The sequence below is a fragment of the Xenopus laevis genome, chromosome 3S (genome assembly GCF_017654675.1).
Source record: "Xenopus laevis strain J_2021 chromosome 3S, Xenopus_laevis_v10.1, whole genome shotgun sequence".
In the NCBI taxonomy this organism is placed as follows: Eukaryota; Metazoa; Chordata; class Amphibia; order Anura; family Pipidae; genus Xenopus; species Xenopus laevis.
Window position 1 is genome coordinate 84,266,245 of NC_054376.1, and position 12,435 is coordinate 84,278,679.

The 12,435-nt window shown below is 38.3% G+C and overlaps 1 protein-coding gene across 4 annotated transcripts in view; it reads right to left on the minus strand.

Moving 5' to 3' along the window:
- The window catches only part of scaf11.S (SR-related CTD-associated factor 11 S homeolog), a 51,277-nt gene extending 39,262 nt beyond the window's left edge, over positions 1 to 12,015 (minus strand). Inside the window, exons 1-5 of one of the 4 annotated variants that reach the window (XM_018253975.2) lie at positions 11,611 to 12,015; positions 8,803 to 8,881; positions 5,419 to 5,576; positions 4,794 to 4,868; positions 922 to 1,025 (exon numbers count right to left, since the gene is read on the minus strand). In XM_018253975.2, coding sequence (XP_018109464.1) covers positions 922 to 1,025; positions 4,794 to 4,868; positions 5,419 to 5,576; positions 8,803 to 8,860 — 395 coding nt within the window. In that variant the 5' untranslated portion in view covers positions 8,861 to 8,881; positions 11,611 to 12,015. 4 annotated transcript variants of the gene reach the window in all.
- Between the last annotated feature and the right edge of the window lie 420 nt (positions 12,016 to 12,435).

The following is a 12,435-nucleotide window of genomic DNA, read 5'->3' on the forward strand; positions in this document are numbered from 1 at the left end:
GTGTCAGATTTTCATTGCCAGTTAGATCCTATATATCTTATAGGGGAGGGTCTCCCTTTCCTAGCAGATGTATTAGAGCTCACTCAAATAATGAAGGGTGGACACACACTAAGATCCGCTGGATCTTTCCACGATATGCCCACCAAACGCAGGACAATATTGGGCTAATTACAGAGATGGCAATGGGGCAGAAGCAATGAGGTCGTCCATCGCAAAGGAAAATCAAACCTGCCTGATATCGATCAGGGAGGTCTTTCCGCACCCCCCATACACGGTCAGATAAGCTGCCGAATCAGTTTAAAGGACCGATATCGGCAGCTTAAATCTGCCCATGTATGGCCACCTTAAATTAGCATAAATCCTGCATATAGGGAGACATGCTTTCTTGTGATTTTAAAATAGTGAGCTCCAATACAACTCTTTAGGCAAAAGGAGCTCCACCAAAGGCTATATTAGAGCGGTCATTAAAAATCAAACTTCCAACGGTAGCATGAAGACAGAATGAAGAGAAACAGATGCTGAGAGAGGGATAGTGAATATAAAGTCTATTTCAGAAAGGAATCAGAATTTTTAATATATTAAGTTAAGGAAAATTCTTATTTCAGTGTCATGAATCTTAATAAATTTTCACTTTCACTATGGTTCCCCTTTAAGTTAAGATGTACTGGGAGAAACTATACCTCTAAACAAAGCAGGTCACTATAAAAAAATAGATCATATCAAAATAAGTATTTACATTTTCCCAGATTTTACACAGGATACTGCTGTACATATTTCTTTATTAAAAAAATCCTAAAAAATGTATGTTCAGTATAAAACCTAGTCATTGAGGTAATGTTAGAAAAAAAAAACAAAAAAAAAAAAAACCAGATACTGTGAACACTGCAGAATGCTGCCGAAATAAGTTGCGAGCTTATGTACCTGAAATAAATTTTGCCATTTTCAATACCAACAGAACAGCACTGTTTCTTATCACAGCTGTATCTTTCTCTGGATTCCTTAGTTAACTTTGTCTTGACAGGGATCTGAAATGTAGACAATGTGCAGTTGAGAAATGAATTGAAAAAAAGGAGTCTGATGCCATAGTTTAGGGTTGACACAATAGCAGTATAAGATATTTTATCACATGGAAGAAACACGTTCAATGAACAATGGGGTAGGGCCTCCCACACTCACACCGGTTATCATCCCATAAACACGTGATTCTTAAATTCCCCTTCAAATTAATTTAACAGTGTATTCTAGGGATTTACAACTGGATCTTTTTTCTTAATGAAGAAACGAGCAAGCATTGTGTTTTTGACTCATTTATGTAAAGGAACAGTAACACTAAGGGACAGATTTTACTTAGGTTCAAATTGGAATTTTGGAGTTGGGATTTTTGGTAAAAACTCACAATTTTGAGTTCTAAATTTACCAACTCAAATTCAAATGTGAGATTTATTACAGTCAGACCGTTCAAAAATTCAAATTCAAATATTCACCACCTAAAACCTGCCAATGCCAGAGGTCCCTTGAATTATTTAAAGATGTAAATAATAGTGAATGTTTCACAAAGTTTCGCTGCAAAAATTATGCCTATAGACTCCAATGGAAGAAAAAAAAAAAAAAATGTTGGCGTCTTGAGTTTTTTTTACCCCAGAATTCTATTTGATTTTTCAGGTCGGGTATATTCGATCAGATTTTAGACTTTCAAATTTTTTCTTAAAGGAGAAGTAAAGGTACGGAGACATTTTATTGCCAATAGATTAGCTGCAATAGTGCAAGCTAGAATGCAATATTTATTCTGTAGAATATTTTACCATACCTGAGTAAAAAGCTCTAGAAACTCTCTGTTTGTTTAGGATAGAAGCTGCAGTATTAATGTGGTGTGACATCACTTCCTGCCTGAGTCTCGCCCTGCTCTGGGCTCAGATTACAGTAGAGAAAGGAGGGGTGGGGGAAGAGGAGCAAACTGAGCATGCTCTTGCCCAGGGCAATGAGGTTTAAGCTGAAGGCAGGAAGTCTGATACAGAAGCCCACGTGTACACAATAGAAGGAAAGAAATGCTGTGTTTCTTTTGACAGAAGACTCAGAGCAGCACCATTTTGAGGGTTTACTGGTATATTTAGGTGGACCTTTCTGATAAGGCCTACTTAGTTTTAACCTTTCCTTCTCCTTTAAGATAATATACCATTCGTTCTAATCTAATTCCTAAACGAATGAAAATATAATGTGTTGCCCTGCACTGGTGTAACTGTAACTGGTATGTTTGCGTCAAAAACTCTTCCATAGTTTATATAAACAAGCTGCTGTGTAGTCATGGGGGGAGCCATTCAAAGCTAAAAAAGGAGAAAAGGCACAGGAAACCGCACTTAACAGATAATCTTTGCAGCGTACAATGGGATTCTTGAGAATTTGTTATGTACTCTGTGTCCTGTGCTAGTTTAGATCCATTTTACTTGAGAAGACAGAGCAAAGTATTGCATATATAATCAAATGATTAGAAGGCTACCCAATCTTCAATCGTAAGGTATAAAAAGGTACGAATATAAATGTTGAGGTCACACCTTTGAATTAAACAAGTTATGGATCTGTAGCCCTCTAGTTGCATTGGAATTGTTGCATTAGAACTTCAGACCTGGGGCCCAAAGGCCAATTTGGTGTGCTTTTTTTTCCCCAAAATTATCCGAATTACGCAAAGGCTGTCTCCCATAGGGGCAAATTCACTAAGATGCGAAGCGCCGAACGCTAGCGTTAATTCGCTAGCGTTTGGCATTTTCGCTACTGCGCAAATTCACTAACGAACGCTGGCGTAGTTTCGCTAGTGTTACTTCGCAACCTTACGCCAGGCGAAGTTTCGCTAGCGACGAAACTACGCAAATTCACTAACTTGCGCAGTGTAATGAACGCTACCTTTTACGCTAGACTTCCTTCGCCACCTCAGACCTGGCGAAGCGCAATAGAGTAGATAGGGTTTGTTTAAAAAAAAGTCAATTTTTTTTCTAAGTCCCAAAAAAACGCTGGCGTGTTTTCTACATGATGGCTGATAGGCTGAAAAAGATCGAAAATTTTTTGGGGCTCCCCTTCCTCCCCCCTACATTTCCTGACTCATGGCAACTTACCTAGACAGTGGGCACATGTGTAGGGCAAAATAAAATTTTAATTTGCAAATTTGAAGGTTTTCTAGGCATTTGTAGTGCAGATACGTGTTCCTCCATTGAAATTTGAATTTCGCGCCGTATGCAAATTAGCCTTCGCTAGCGTAACTTCGCTTTATATAGCGAAACAACGCTAGCGCAACTTCGTAACTTTACGCTACCCCTGTGCGCAACTTTGGATTTTAGTGAATTTGCGGAGCCCTGGCGAAACTACGCCTGGCGAAGTGCGGCGAAGTTGCGCCTGGCGCAACTTAGCATCTTAGTGAATTTGCCCCATAGACTCCATTATAATCAAATAATCCAAATTTTAAAAAATGATTTTCTTTTTCTCTGTAATAATAAAACAGTACCTTGTACTTGATCAAAACTAAGATATAAATAATCCTTAATGGAAGCAAAGCCAGCCTATTGGTTTATTTAAGGTGTACAGGATTTTCTAGTATGACGGTATGGAGATCCAAATTACAGAAAGATCCGTTATCCGGGAAACACCAGGTCCTGATCATTCTGGATGACAGGTCCCATACCTGTATGTATACACACACACTATATATGTGCACTCTATTGTTGCAGGCCACTCAAATATAAAGTGTCCTTGCAGTGTTTAGAATAGCTACCGTATATGACTACTTCTTTACAACCGGACAGCACATTTTCTAATCAACCCGAGTGCACACCTCTACCTAGAAATATTGCCCGCTCGCAGCGATGACAGACTTTTCCCCGGGAGGCCAAAGTGGTGATATCAAATAGCGGCTTTATGAAAACAGTACACAGTGGTAAAGTAATGGTGGGTGTGCAGCAAGCTAACGTGTTTTTGGTGCACAAAACGCATTAGTTTGCTGCACACCCACCATTACTTTACCACTGTGTACTATTTTAATAAAACCGCTATTTGATATCACCACTTTGGCCTCCCATGGATAAGTCTGTCAGCACTGCGAGCGGGCAGTATTTCTGTGTATTCAAATTATCGGACGAAGTAACCGAGATCCTGCAATAGCTGCTACGGACGAGGTGAGGCACTGTGTGCGGGTGAGCTCCGCCATTAACACTTCTCTAATACATTCTGGCACACCTCTACCTCACTGCTATTTATATTGGGTGTTACAAAGCAAACTGATGCCCTTGATTGCCCTAACGGTGCCGTGGACAGCTCGTTATTGTATACCCTATGTTGGATATACAGAGTTTCTGTGATGAACAGTACCTTGGTGAAGTACTTCTAGCCTTTATGCAAAGCTTGTAAACTTCATTTACTCACCATGTCATGGTGTACAGCATAATTTGTTTTAGTGCTGTTTATTATTTTAACTATTTATTTCCTCAATTCTTTCCTCTATGCTTACACTTCACTTTCTAAACATTTTTTCTTATCTGTATTAATATTGGTACACTATACCATACAGCATGTAGTGCACTATACCATAGAGATGGCAGCCTCTATGGTTTATTATGGTTGCCATAGTTACCTCTCATTTTGGTGCAATTTTTTGCACGGACTGTTTTTAAGGAGTGGGTCACTTGCAGTTCTGTTTTTTGTTACTGAGGACGGTCACTATGCAACAAATGTTTTGTTGCCAAGAACTTATATGCAGTATTCGTGTGTGTGCGTGTGTATACACACACACAGATACATATAAAAATACATACCTTCGTACATCCAATTTTATCTATTTTCATAACAGCTTGAAATGGCTTTCGGTCAACAGGGCATGAAGTAGAAGTCTGAAAAGAAAATAAATACATTTTTTCTTCAGTAGTTACAAAGCACTGTAATAGACAACTAAAGCATTAAAATGTTTAATGATAGTACTATTCTTTAGTCAGAGAAGCAAATAATTGCTGAACAGTTGAAGATTAGTTATAGAAACTAACAAAATATTAGGTTAAAAATGCAGAATAATGGACATGTTTGGCACATAATTCAGGGGGCCTTGACTGCTCTTTCATTACTGCTTTGTTACATGGCAGGTTACTTATTCCTTCTGCTACTCCTGGACAAATTCCTTGCACAGTCGTAGCTCTAAAAAAGGTTAAATGTGTTAACCATATCACACACAACTGAATATCATGTTGTTAGATTTCAGAATTATTGCCAGACTGTGTGTATATTTACTGACACCATTGGAAGTAGTTTCACTAGATACTGTATTTCCCATCCAGCAAAGAAAACAAAAGGCTACTAAATTTCCCTTGGATAAGCTAAACATTGGAGCACATGGGTTATCTTTAGTTTGACAAAGAGGATGCAAAGGAAATGCAGTTGCATACTTACTTCAGACCACTTTAAGATACAGGTGAAACAGAAAGCATGGTAGCAATTTTCAGGAAATGCAACATCATCCTTTCTTAGAAAATTCAAACATATTGGACACCGTTCTTTTGTGAAACATGATACAAGATTAGACCAGGTGGAATCTTCTCTTGCATCATCTGTGGATCAAGAGGCCAGAAATATATTTTTATAGAGAATACTGTAATATAAAAACTCATGTATTGTAATTGAATAGGTCAGACCCAGAAGTTAAATTAATTTTGCATTTTTCCATTGTCTTTCTCTATAGGCTATACAATACCTTGAGATGCAGATTTTAACTTGGACATTTCCTGCATGCAATACAATTATTCTACATAGAGCTGTTCACAGCTTTACTTAGAACATGTTTTAGAAGGACTGAACTGTAAAATTATTTTCAGACACTTCGTTGCCCACAGATTTCCTGCCATCACACTAAAGTTGATACTTCAGAATATTTAAAGACCATAAACATAAAGAGACATGTGAGGATGGGGTGGACTCAAGTAAAAATTATCAACTTTGCAAAATAGACAATGTTGAAGGGTTTTGAAAGCCAGGCAAATATTCTCAGTTGTACCCCCGAGCATAGTGGACATGATCAATATTCAAATGTTAAGCAACGCTGATTACAACAGTAGTGCACAGAACAAAATACAGGGCAGACAACAACCACTGCTAAAAAGAGCTGGGTTTTGTAAAACCCTGCTTCATGTAAATAAACCATTTTCATAATACTTTTTTGTAGTATGTGCCATTGGGTAATCAAATAGAAAAATGCCATTTTAAAAGGGCCTCCCCTGGGATCCTACAATTCACGGTGCACACAAACAAACCATACATGTTAGGTACCATACATGAGCCAATTGACAGAGTTCTGTCTTTTACGTTCACACTTCTTCCTGTTATAGTTAGAGTTGCAGTATTTCTGGTCAGGTGATCTCTGAGGCAGCACACAGACCATCACAAAATGGTGGCTCAAGGCAAGAGATGTAAAAAGGGCAACATTTACTTAAAGAATCTTACCAAACTGGTGTATATATTTAATATGCCACTTCATTTTATATTAGGGATGCACCGAATCCAGGATTCGGTTCGGGATTCGGCCTTTTTCAGCCAAATCCTTCTGCCCGGCTGAACCAAATCCTAATTTGCATATGCAAATTAGGGGTGGCGAGGGAAATCACGTGACTTTGTCACAAAACAACGAAGTAAAAAATGTTTCCCCATCCCTAATTTGCATTTGCAAATTAGGCTTCGGATTCTGTTCGGTATTTGGCCGAATCTTTCACAAAGGATTCGGGGGTTCTGCCGAATCCAAAATAGTGGATTCAGTCCATCCCTATTTTATATAAACTGTTGCTTAAGTATTCATTTTGGGAGTATAGTTTTCCCTTTAAACACTCCTGATGCAAAGTTATGCAGTTGTTTACACTTTTTGCTACAAGGTATAGAATGTAATCATATGTAAAGATATGCTGCATTTGGCCAAACACACAGTTGAAGTAACTTCAATGCCACTCTGGGTCTGCAACTGCACCTATTTCCACACCCCATTTTATATCTATTGAACAGCTATGTCATGCACCTTTATCTGCAGGGGTCACTGATCCCTGCTGCCAAAAATATTTTTGTTATCAAAGTGTAATACAGTCCTTACATTTTTTATAAATTCATAATCAGTAACAAAGGGATTTTTTTTCTATGCGGGTCAAAGAGGGTATATAGGTAGGGACGGCATGCTAGTTTGGGGTGGACACAGTTCAGTTTTATATTTATATATTATGACAACTGCACAAATGTCTCAAACACAGGCCAAAAAACACATGAAAATATTTTACTGTGAACCAGAATCTTCAATACAAAGATACAAAAGAGTGTTTTGCTGCCGGTGCTTGAGACGATTTAATGTGGGTGCTAAAATGTCCCATGTGCAATTACCCTAACAATTAACACTGAAGGATGTTAGCTGAAACTTTTTTTTATGCAGCGATATATTTAATGTTCAGAGTGAGCCAAATTCCTATGGAGATTTATTGGCTGCTTTAACACAGTATAATATTTTAAATTAAATTGTATAACTGCTTTTTTTAATATATATTTTTATTTAGCTAGAATGTTACAGTAATATATTTAGACTTCAATCAGGTGCAAATAAGCCCAGTGTTAAAGGGACAATATTCCCCCTTGTTCAGCATAAGTTCAATGAATAGGGCTCGTGTCTAACATACTTTTTGTATGAAGCCTGAAAAGTCCACAGTATTAAATTAGAATGCCTGTTGTATTTTGTACTTTTTTTTTTTTTTTTAAAGGAGAAGGAAAGGTTAAAACTAAGTAAGCCTTATCAGAAAGGTCCATTTAACTATACCAGTAAATCCCCAAAGTAATGTTGCTCTGAGTCCCCTGTCAAAAGAAACACTGCATTTCTTTTTCTATTGTGTACTCATGGGCTTCTGCATCAGACTTCCTGCCTTCAGCTTAAACCTCATTGCCCTGGGCAAGAGCATGCTCAGTTTGCTCCTCTTCCCCCCCCCTCCCTCCCTTCTCTACTGTAATCTGAGCCCAGAGCAGGGAGAGACTCAGGCAGGAAGTGATGTCACACCACATTAATACTGCAGCTCCTATCCTAAACAAACAGAGTTTCTAGAGCTTTTTACTCAGGTATGGTAAAACATTCTAGAGAATAAATATAGCATTCTAGCTTGCACTGTTGCAGCTAATCTATTGGCAATAAAATGCCTCCGTAGCTTTCCTTCTCCTTTAACTATTTTTATAACATTTTTGTATAGCTTTGTTATCAATATACTATGAATATGGAAGTTTTAAGTCTGGTTGGAAGATTCATATTTTTGTCTCACTAGGTACTTAGTTGTATTGTCATCCCAACTATATTAAAGTCTGGGATCTGATCTGAAGGGAGGGGATTGGAATACAGGTATAGGATCGGTTATCCAAAATGCTTGGGACCTCGGGTTTTCCAGGTAAATGATCCTTCTGTAATTTGGATATCCATCCTTTTCAACAAAAAAATAAATTTAAGCATGAAATAAACCCAAAAGGATTGTTTTGTCTTGAATAGGGATTAATTATATCTTAGTTTGTATCAAGGTGCTGTTTAATTATTACAGAGAAAAGGAAATTATCTATAGGAGATGGCCTTTCAGTAATTTGGAACTTTCTGGATAATAAGATTCCAGATAATGGATCCTATACGTGTAATAGTTTAATCAGTATAAGAAATTCTTCATGATTAAAACACTGGTAGAAGTATTCAGGATAAGCCCAATTTGTTAAACAACATATTGCCTCTAATTCTTAGCCCCATTATACACTACTACAAACATTAGTGCTTTCAAAACTTACCATCATCATCTTTGTGCTGCTTGTTACTTCCAGCCAACATAAATCTCTTGTTCTTCATGTTTCTTAAAATGATCTAAAACTAAAAGTGTAACTGGTAAGCTAAAGTTTGAAAGTAGATATATCCAAGACACACAAAAATTAACTGTTGACTGGAAAAACTCCCAGGTTATCAGTAGCAAAAATATTATAGTATAAACAATTTGCCTATACTGCATATCAAAATCAAGTACATGTACAGGCATCAAGCTCAAACCAGGAAATCTAGCTGCTGTCGACATGGTCTGCAGCAAAAGTAGTCTGGTCTACATCCAAGTACCTGGCACAGTTTAAGAAACAACACGGATTGGTATCCCTGTGTGTATATATAAATATATTGGATCCTTCTTTAACCCAAGCTATAGGTGGAGGTCTGACCGGGTCAGATGAAAAAATATTAATATAGTTTGAGAAAAAAGAAACCCCACCAAATAGAAGTTTCTATACCTATACCAAGTCAAATTGAACCATGAATTGCAAAATCAGGCTGATTAATGATAATAATAATTCATTAATAGAAGTGCTGGCTAATAAATTAAGTAAAGTGCTAGTGCAAATAAATAACGTGAAATTAATCTCTTATATCAATCAAAAAAAAAAAAAGCTGTATAATAAAAGTCCTTTGCAAATTTAATAAATAATTTGGGTTTCATTTTTAAACACCCATACTGGTTATAACCCCATTTAAAAGTCTCTGCCATCAATCATATAATAATAATTGCCACTCCTCTGTGCCTTAGGGGCAGGCAATTACTTTCACTTTCTCTTCTGCACTTCCTATATGTCACTGCCCTCCTCAAATTTCTCCTTACCATCTAAATGTGTAGCCATGGGCATCAGGTACTCCATTCTGGTGCATAAACAAGATTTTGCCATGATGCAAAATTTGCCTTAATAACAGTGTCCGCAAAATGGCACCTGCCTGTGTGATATGATACAAGAATGTAGAGAATTCCCTTGACAAAGGCCTCTAAAAACGTTGGGGTTATACTCATTGGTGGCAAGAATATCCGCTCCTTGTTGCTTCCTTTTTGCCTTGTACAAACCTTGGGATAGTATGTATACTATTGTCATGGATGCTTATTTTTTTTTGCTAACACATTTGTAATTGCCAAATAGTTTTTTTTAACAGTAAAAAGTTTTTTATTCTGATACCACCTGAGTTTATGATTGGATTCATTATTTCTAAATGTGTGCAAACCTGAAATATAGTATGTGTGATATGATTTCCAGGACTAGAAGAATCAAGATTATATAGTGTAAGCGGAGTTACTTTGCCTAACATCTTTACATAGGATTTATAATTATTTGCTAAGGTCACATGTCCCCTTTTAACTTAAGTTACTATGTATCATCCTGGCTGTCTATATTCTATGCAGTACTGGATCTGACAAACAATAAAATAAATATATATATTTATTTGTTTTCAAGAAAAGTTTCTCTACAGGTGCCCTATGAACAGACACAAACTTTAGATATTCTGTCATGATTTGAATACCATATAACACTAACACTCTGCACATTGCAAATAATTCTACAATTTAAACATTTATTTTTGAACCAAAGCTAAAAATACCCACTACTTAAAAACGTTATTCAATGTATTTTGGATGTCACTATCTTTGGCCTCTCACTGTATGTATTTAGGATAAAATATGTCCTTGATAGTCACCATTGTTTACAAGTGCAGTGTGTGTGGTTACTGTACAAGCTATGGCACATGGGGCAGTTTCTGAAGTGTATTTAGGTGGCAGACAACGTCTTAAATCACCCCTGTGTTTTTAATTTTTAGTTATAGCCAATGTGAATTTGGCTTCAGTGAAAAATATAGCAAAAGGAGCGGCAGCATGAGAGGAAAATAATCAAAGTAAAAGAAGGAAGCGGGGCGGGGGGCAGCGATTTAGCAGTCACTGGGAAACTATAATATGAACACAAGATAAACTTGCAGCCAGGGCTACCATCAAACTTTGGGGACCAGTACTGGTTATTTATATGGGGCCTCACATAATTGACAAATGATCAAATAGGGGTAGATAGGACAAGTGTTTCAACTTGTTGGATGTTTTTTTTTATTTTAAACCGCAGCTACTATGATACAAACTCACCAATCATTTTAGTAAAAAGAAGGGCTGTAACTATAAGGAAACAAGAGCATGCAACTACTGGAGGCCCAGAAACTATAAAAGCCCCAATGATAAGCACCTGCAACATGTTTATGGAAAATGTCTTGTACTCAAGGTTTAGGGGTAAAATAACCAATCCTTTGCTTAAAAGCTCATGTGGCAGATAACTCCTATAATGAAGTGTGTTTCAGTGGAAGCAAGGTTTCATTTATAAAATTAAATGTAAAGTAAATGAGATTGATTGATAGGAAGTGGCAGCACAAAGACATGTTGATTATATAGTTCAGGAAGATTTCCCACCTTCAAGCAAATTCAATGTGCGCAGCTATCTCCCATGTACGCAGAAGGAAGCACTAGAAGTTTAACATGCGGCCAGTGGCGCTTGAAGGAAATCGCGTATTGGCACGGCAGCGACAACGCTTCTTGCTTCCAGTTGTCTGTGTGCGATTGTCAGCAGCAAGTCTAGTCCGGGGTGGAGAAGTATCCCCAAAGCGGCAGCACAACACGCCTTGCAAATGGAGGCCGAATAAACACACGACTAGGTAGCAGGCCTTCACAAACACACACACAAACTCCGCCTTCTCAGGGACTCGGCGAGCACACACACATACACGCAAACACACGAACGGAAGTCATTTCGGAACGGTACCTGTCCGGCTCAGGCCTCCTTCTCCCGGTACTCGTACAATCGCTCTGCACTGCCGACAGGGCTTCGGACTAGGCTAAACCACCGCGTCCTCCTCAGCGAAGCCACATGTCCGAGCCAAAAGCGATAAAACAAATACAGTCACACCGCTCGATGGTTCTGAACGACTAGGCTCACAGCACAAAAACACTCGCCGCCATCTTCGCTATCGACTCAAGGAGGGACTGTTTAGAGGAACCAATCAACTGCAGCCTTCAATGAAAGCGTAATGACAGGCGGGCGAAGCCAGAGGGAAGGGTATTATACGCGGGGCTGTGATGTTATGCGAGCCGTTATTGCTTGGGACTTGTAGTTGCGAGACTACAGATACAGGCGCTGGACAGGGTCAAACTAAAGCGCTTCTTGCATCTGCTGTTCGCGCCACCTCTCGGTAATGCACACTGATCACCTCACATCACCTGAGGAGATGGCCATTTTTTTTTTCCATTGTTTCGCCTTTGTTGTGCAGAAGCAAAATATGAAATGCTTACTTTTGACATTGTTGTGGCCTCTACTGCAGGCATAGGGGCAGATTTACTAACCAGTGAAAATTTGCCAGCGTCCGCTTCGCTCAGACAACGCTTATTTACTAAAATGCGGAGTTTCGTCCAGGGCACCGCGGGCACTGGAGAATTTTCAATATCATTACTTCGGCAATTCAAAGCGAAGATTCGCTAGCGTTCATTCCTGCTTAGTGCAAATTCGCTAGAGGTCTTGCACTCGGTTAATTTGCATACAGCGGGACATTTAAAGTTGAATGGACGTCTTTATGTTATATGTTGCAGCAAA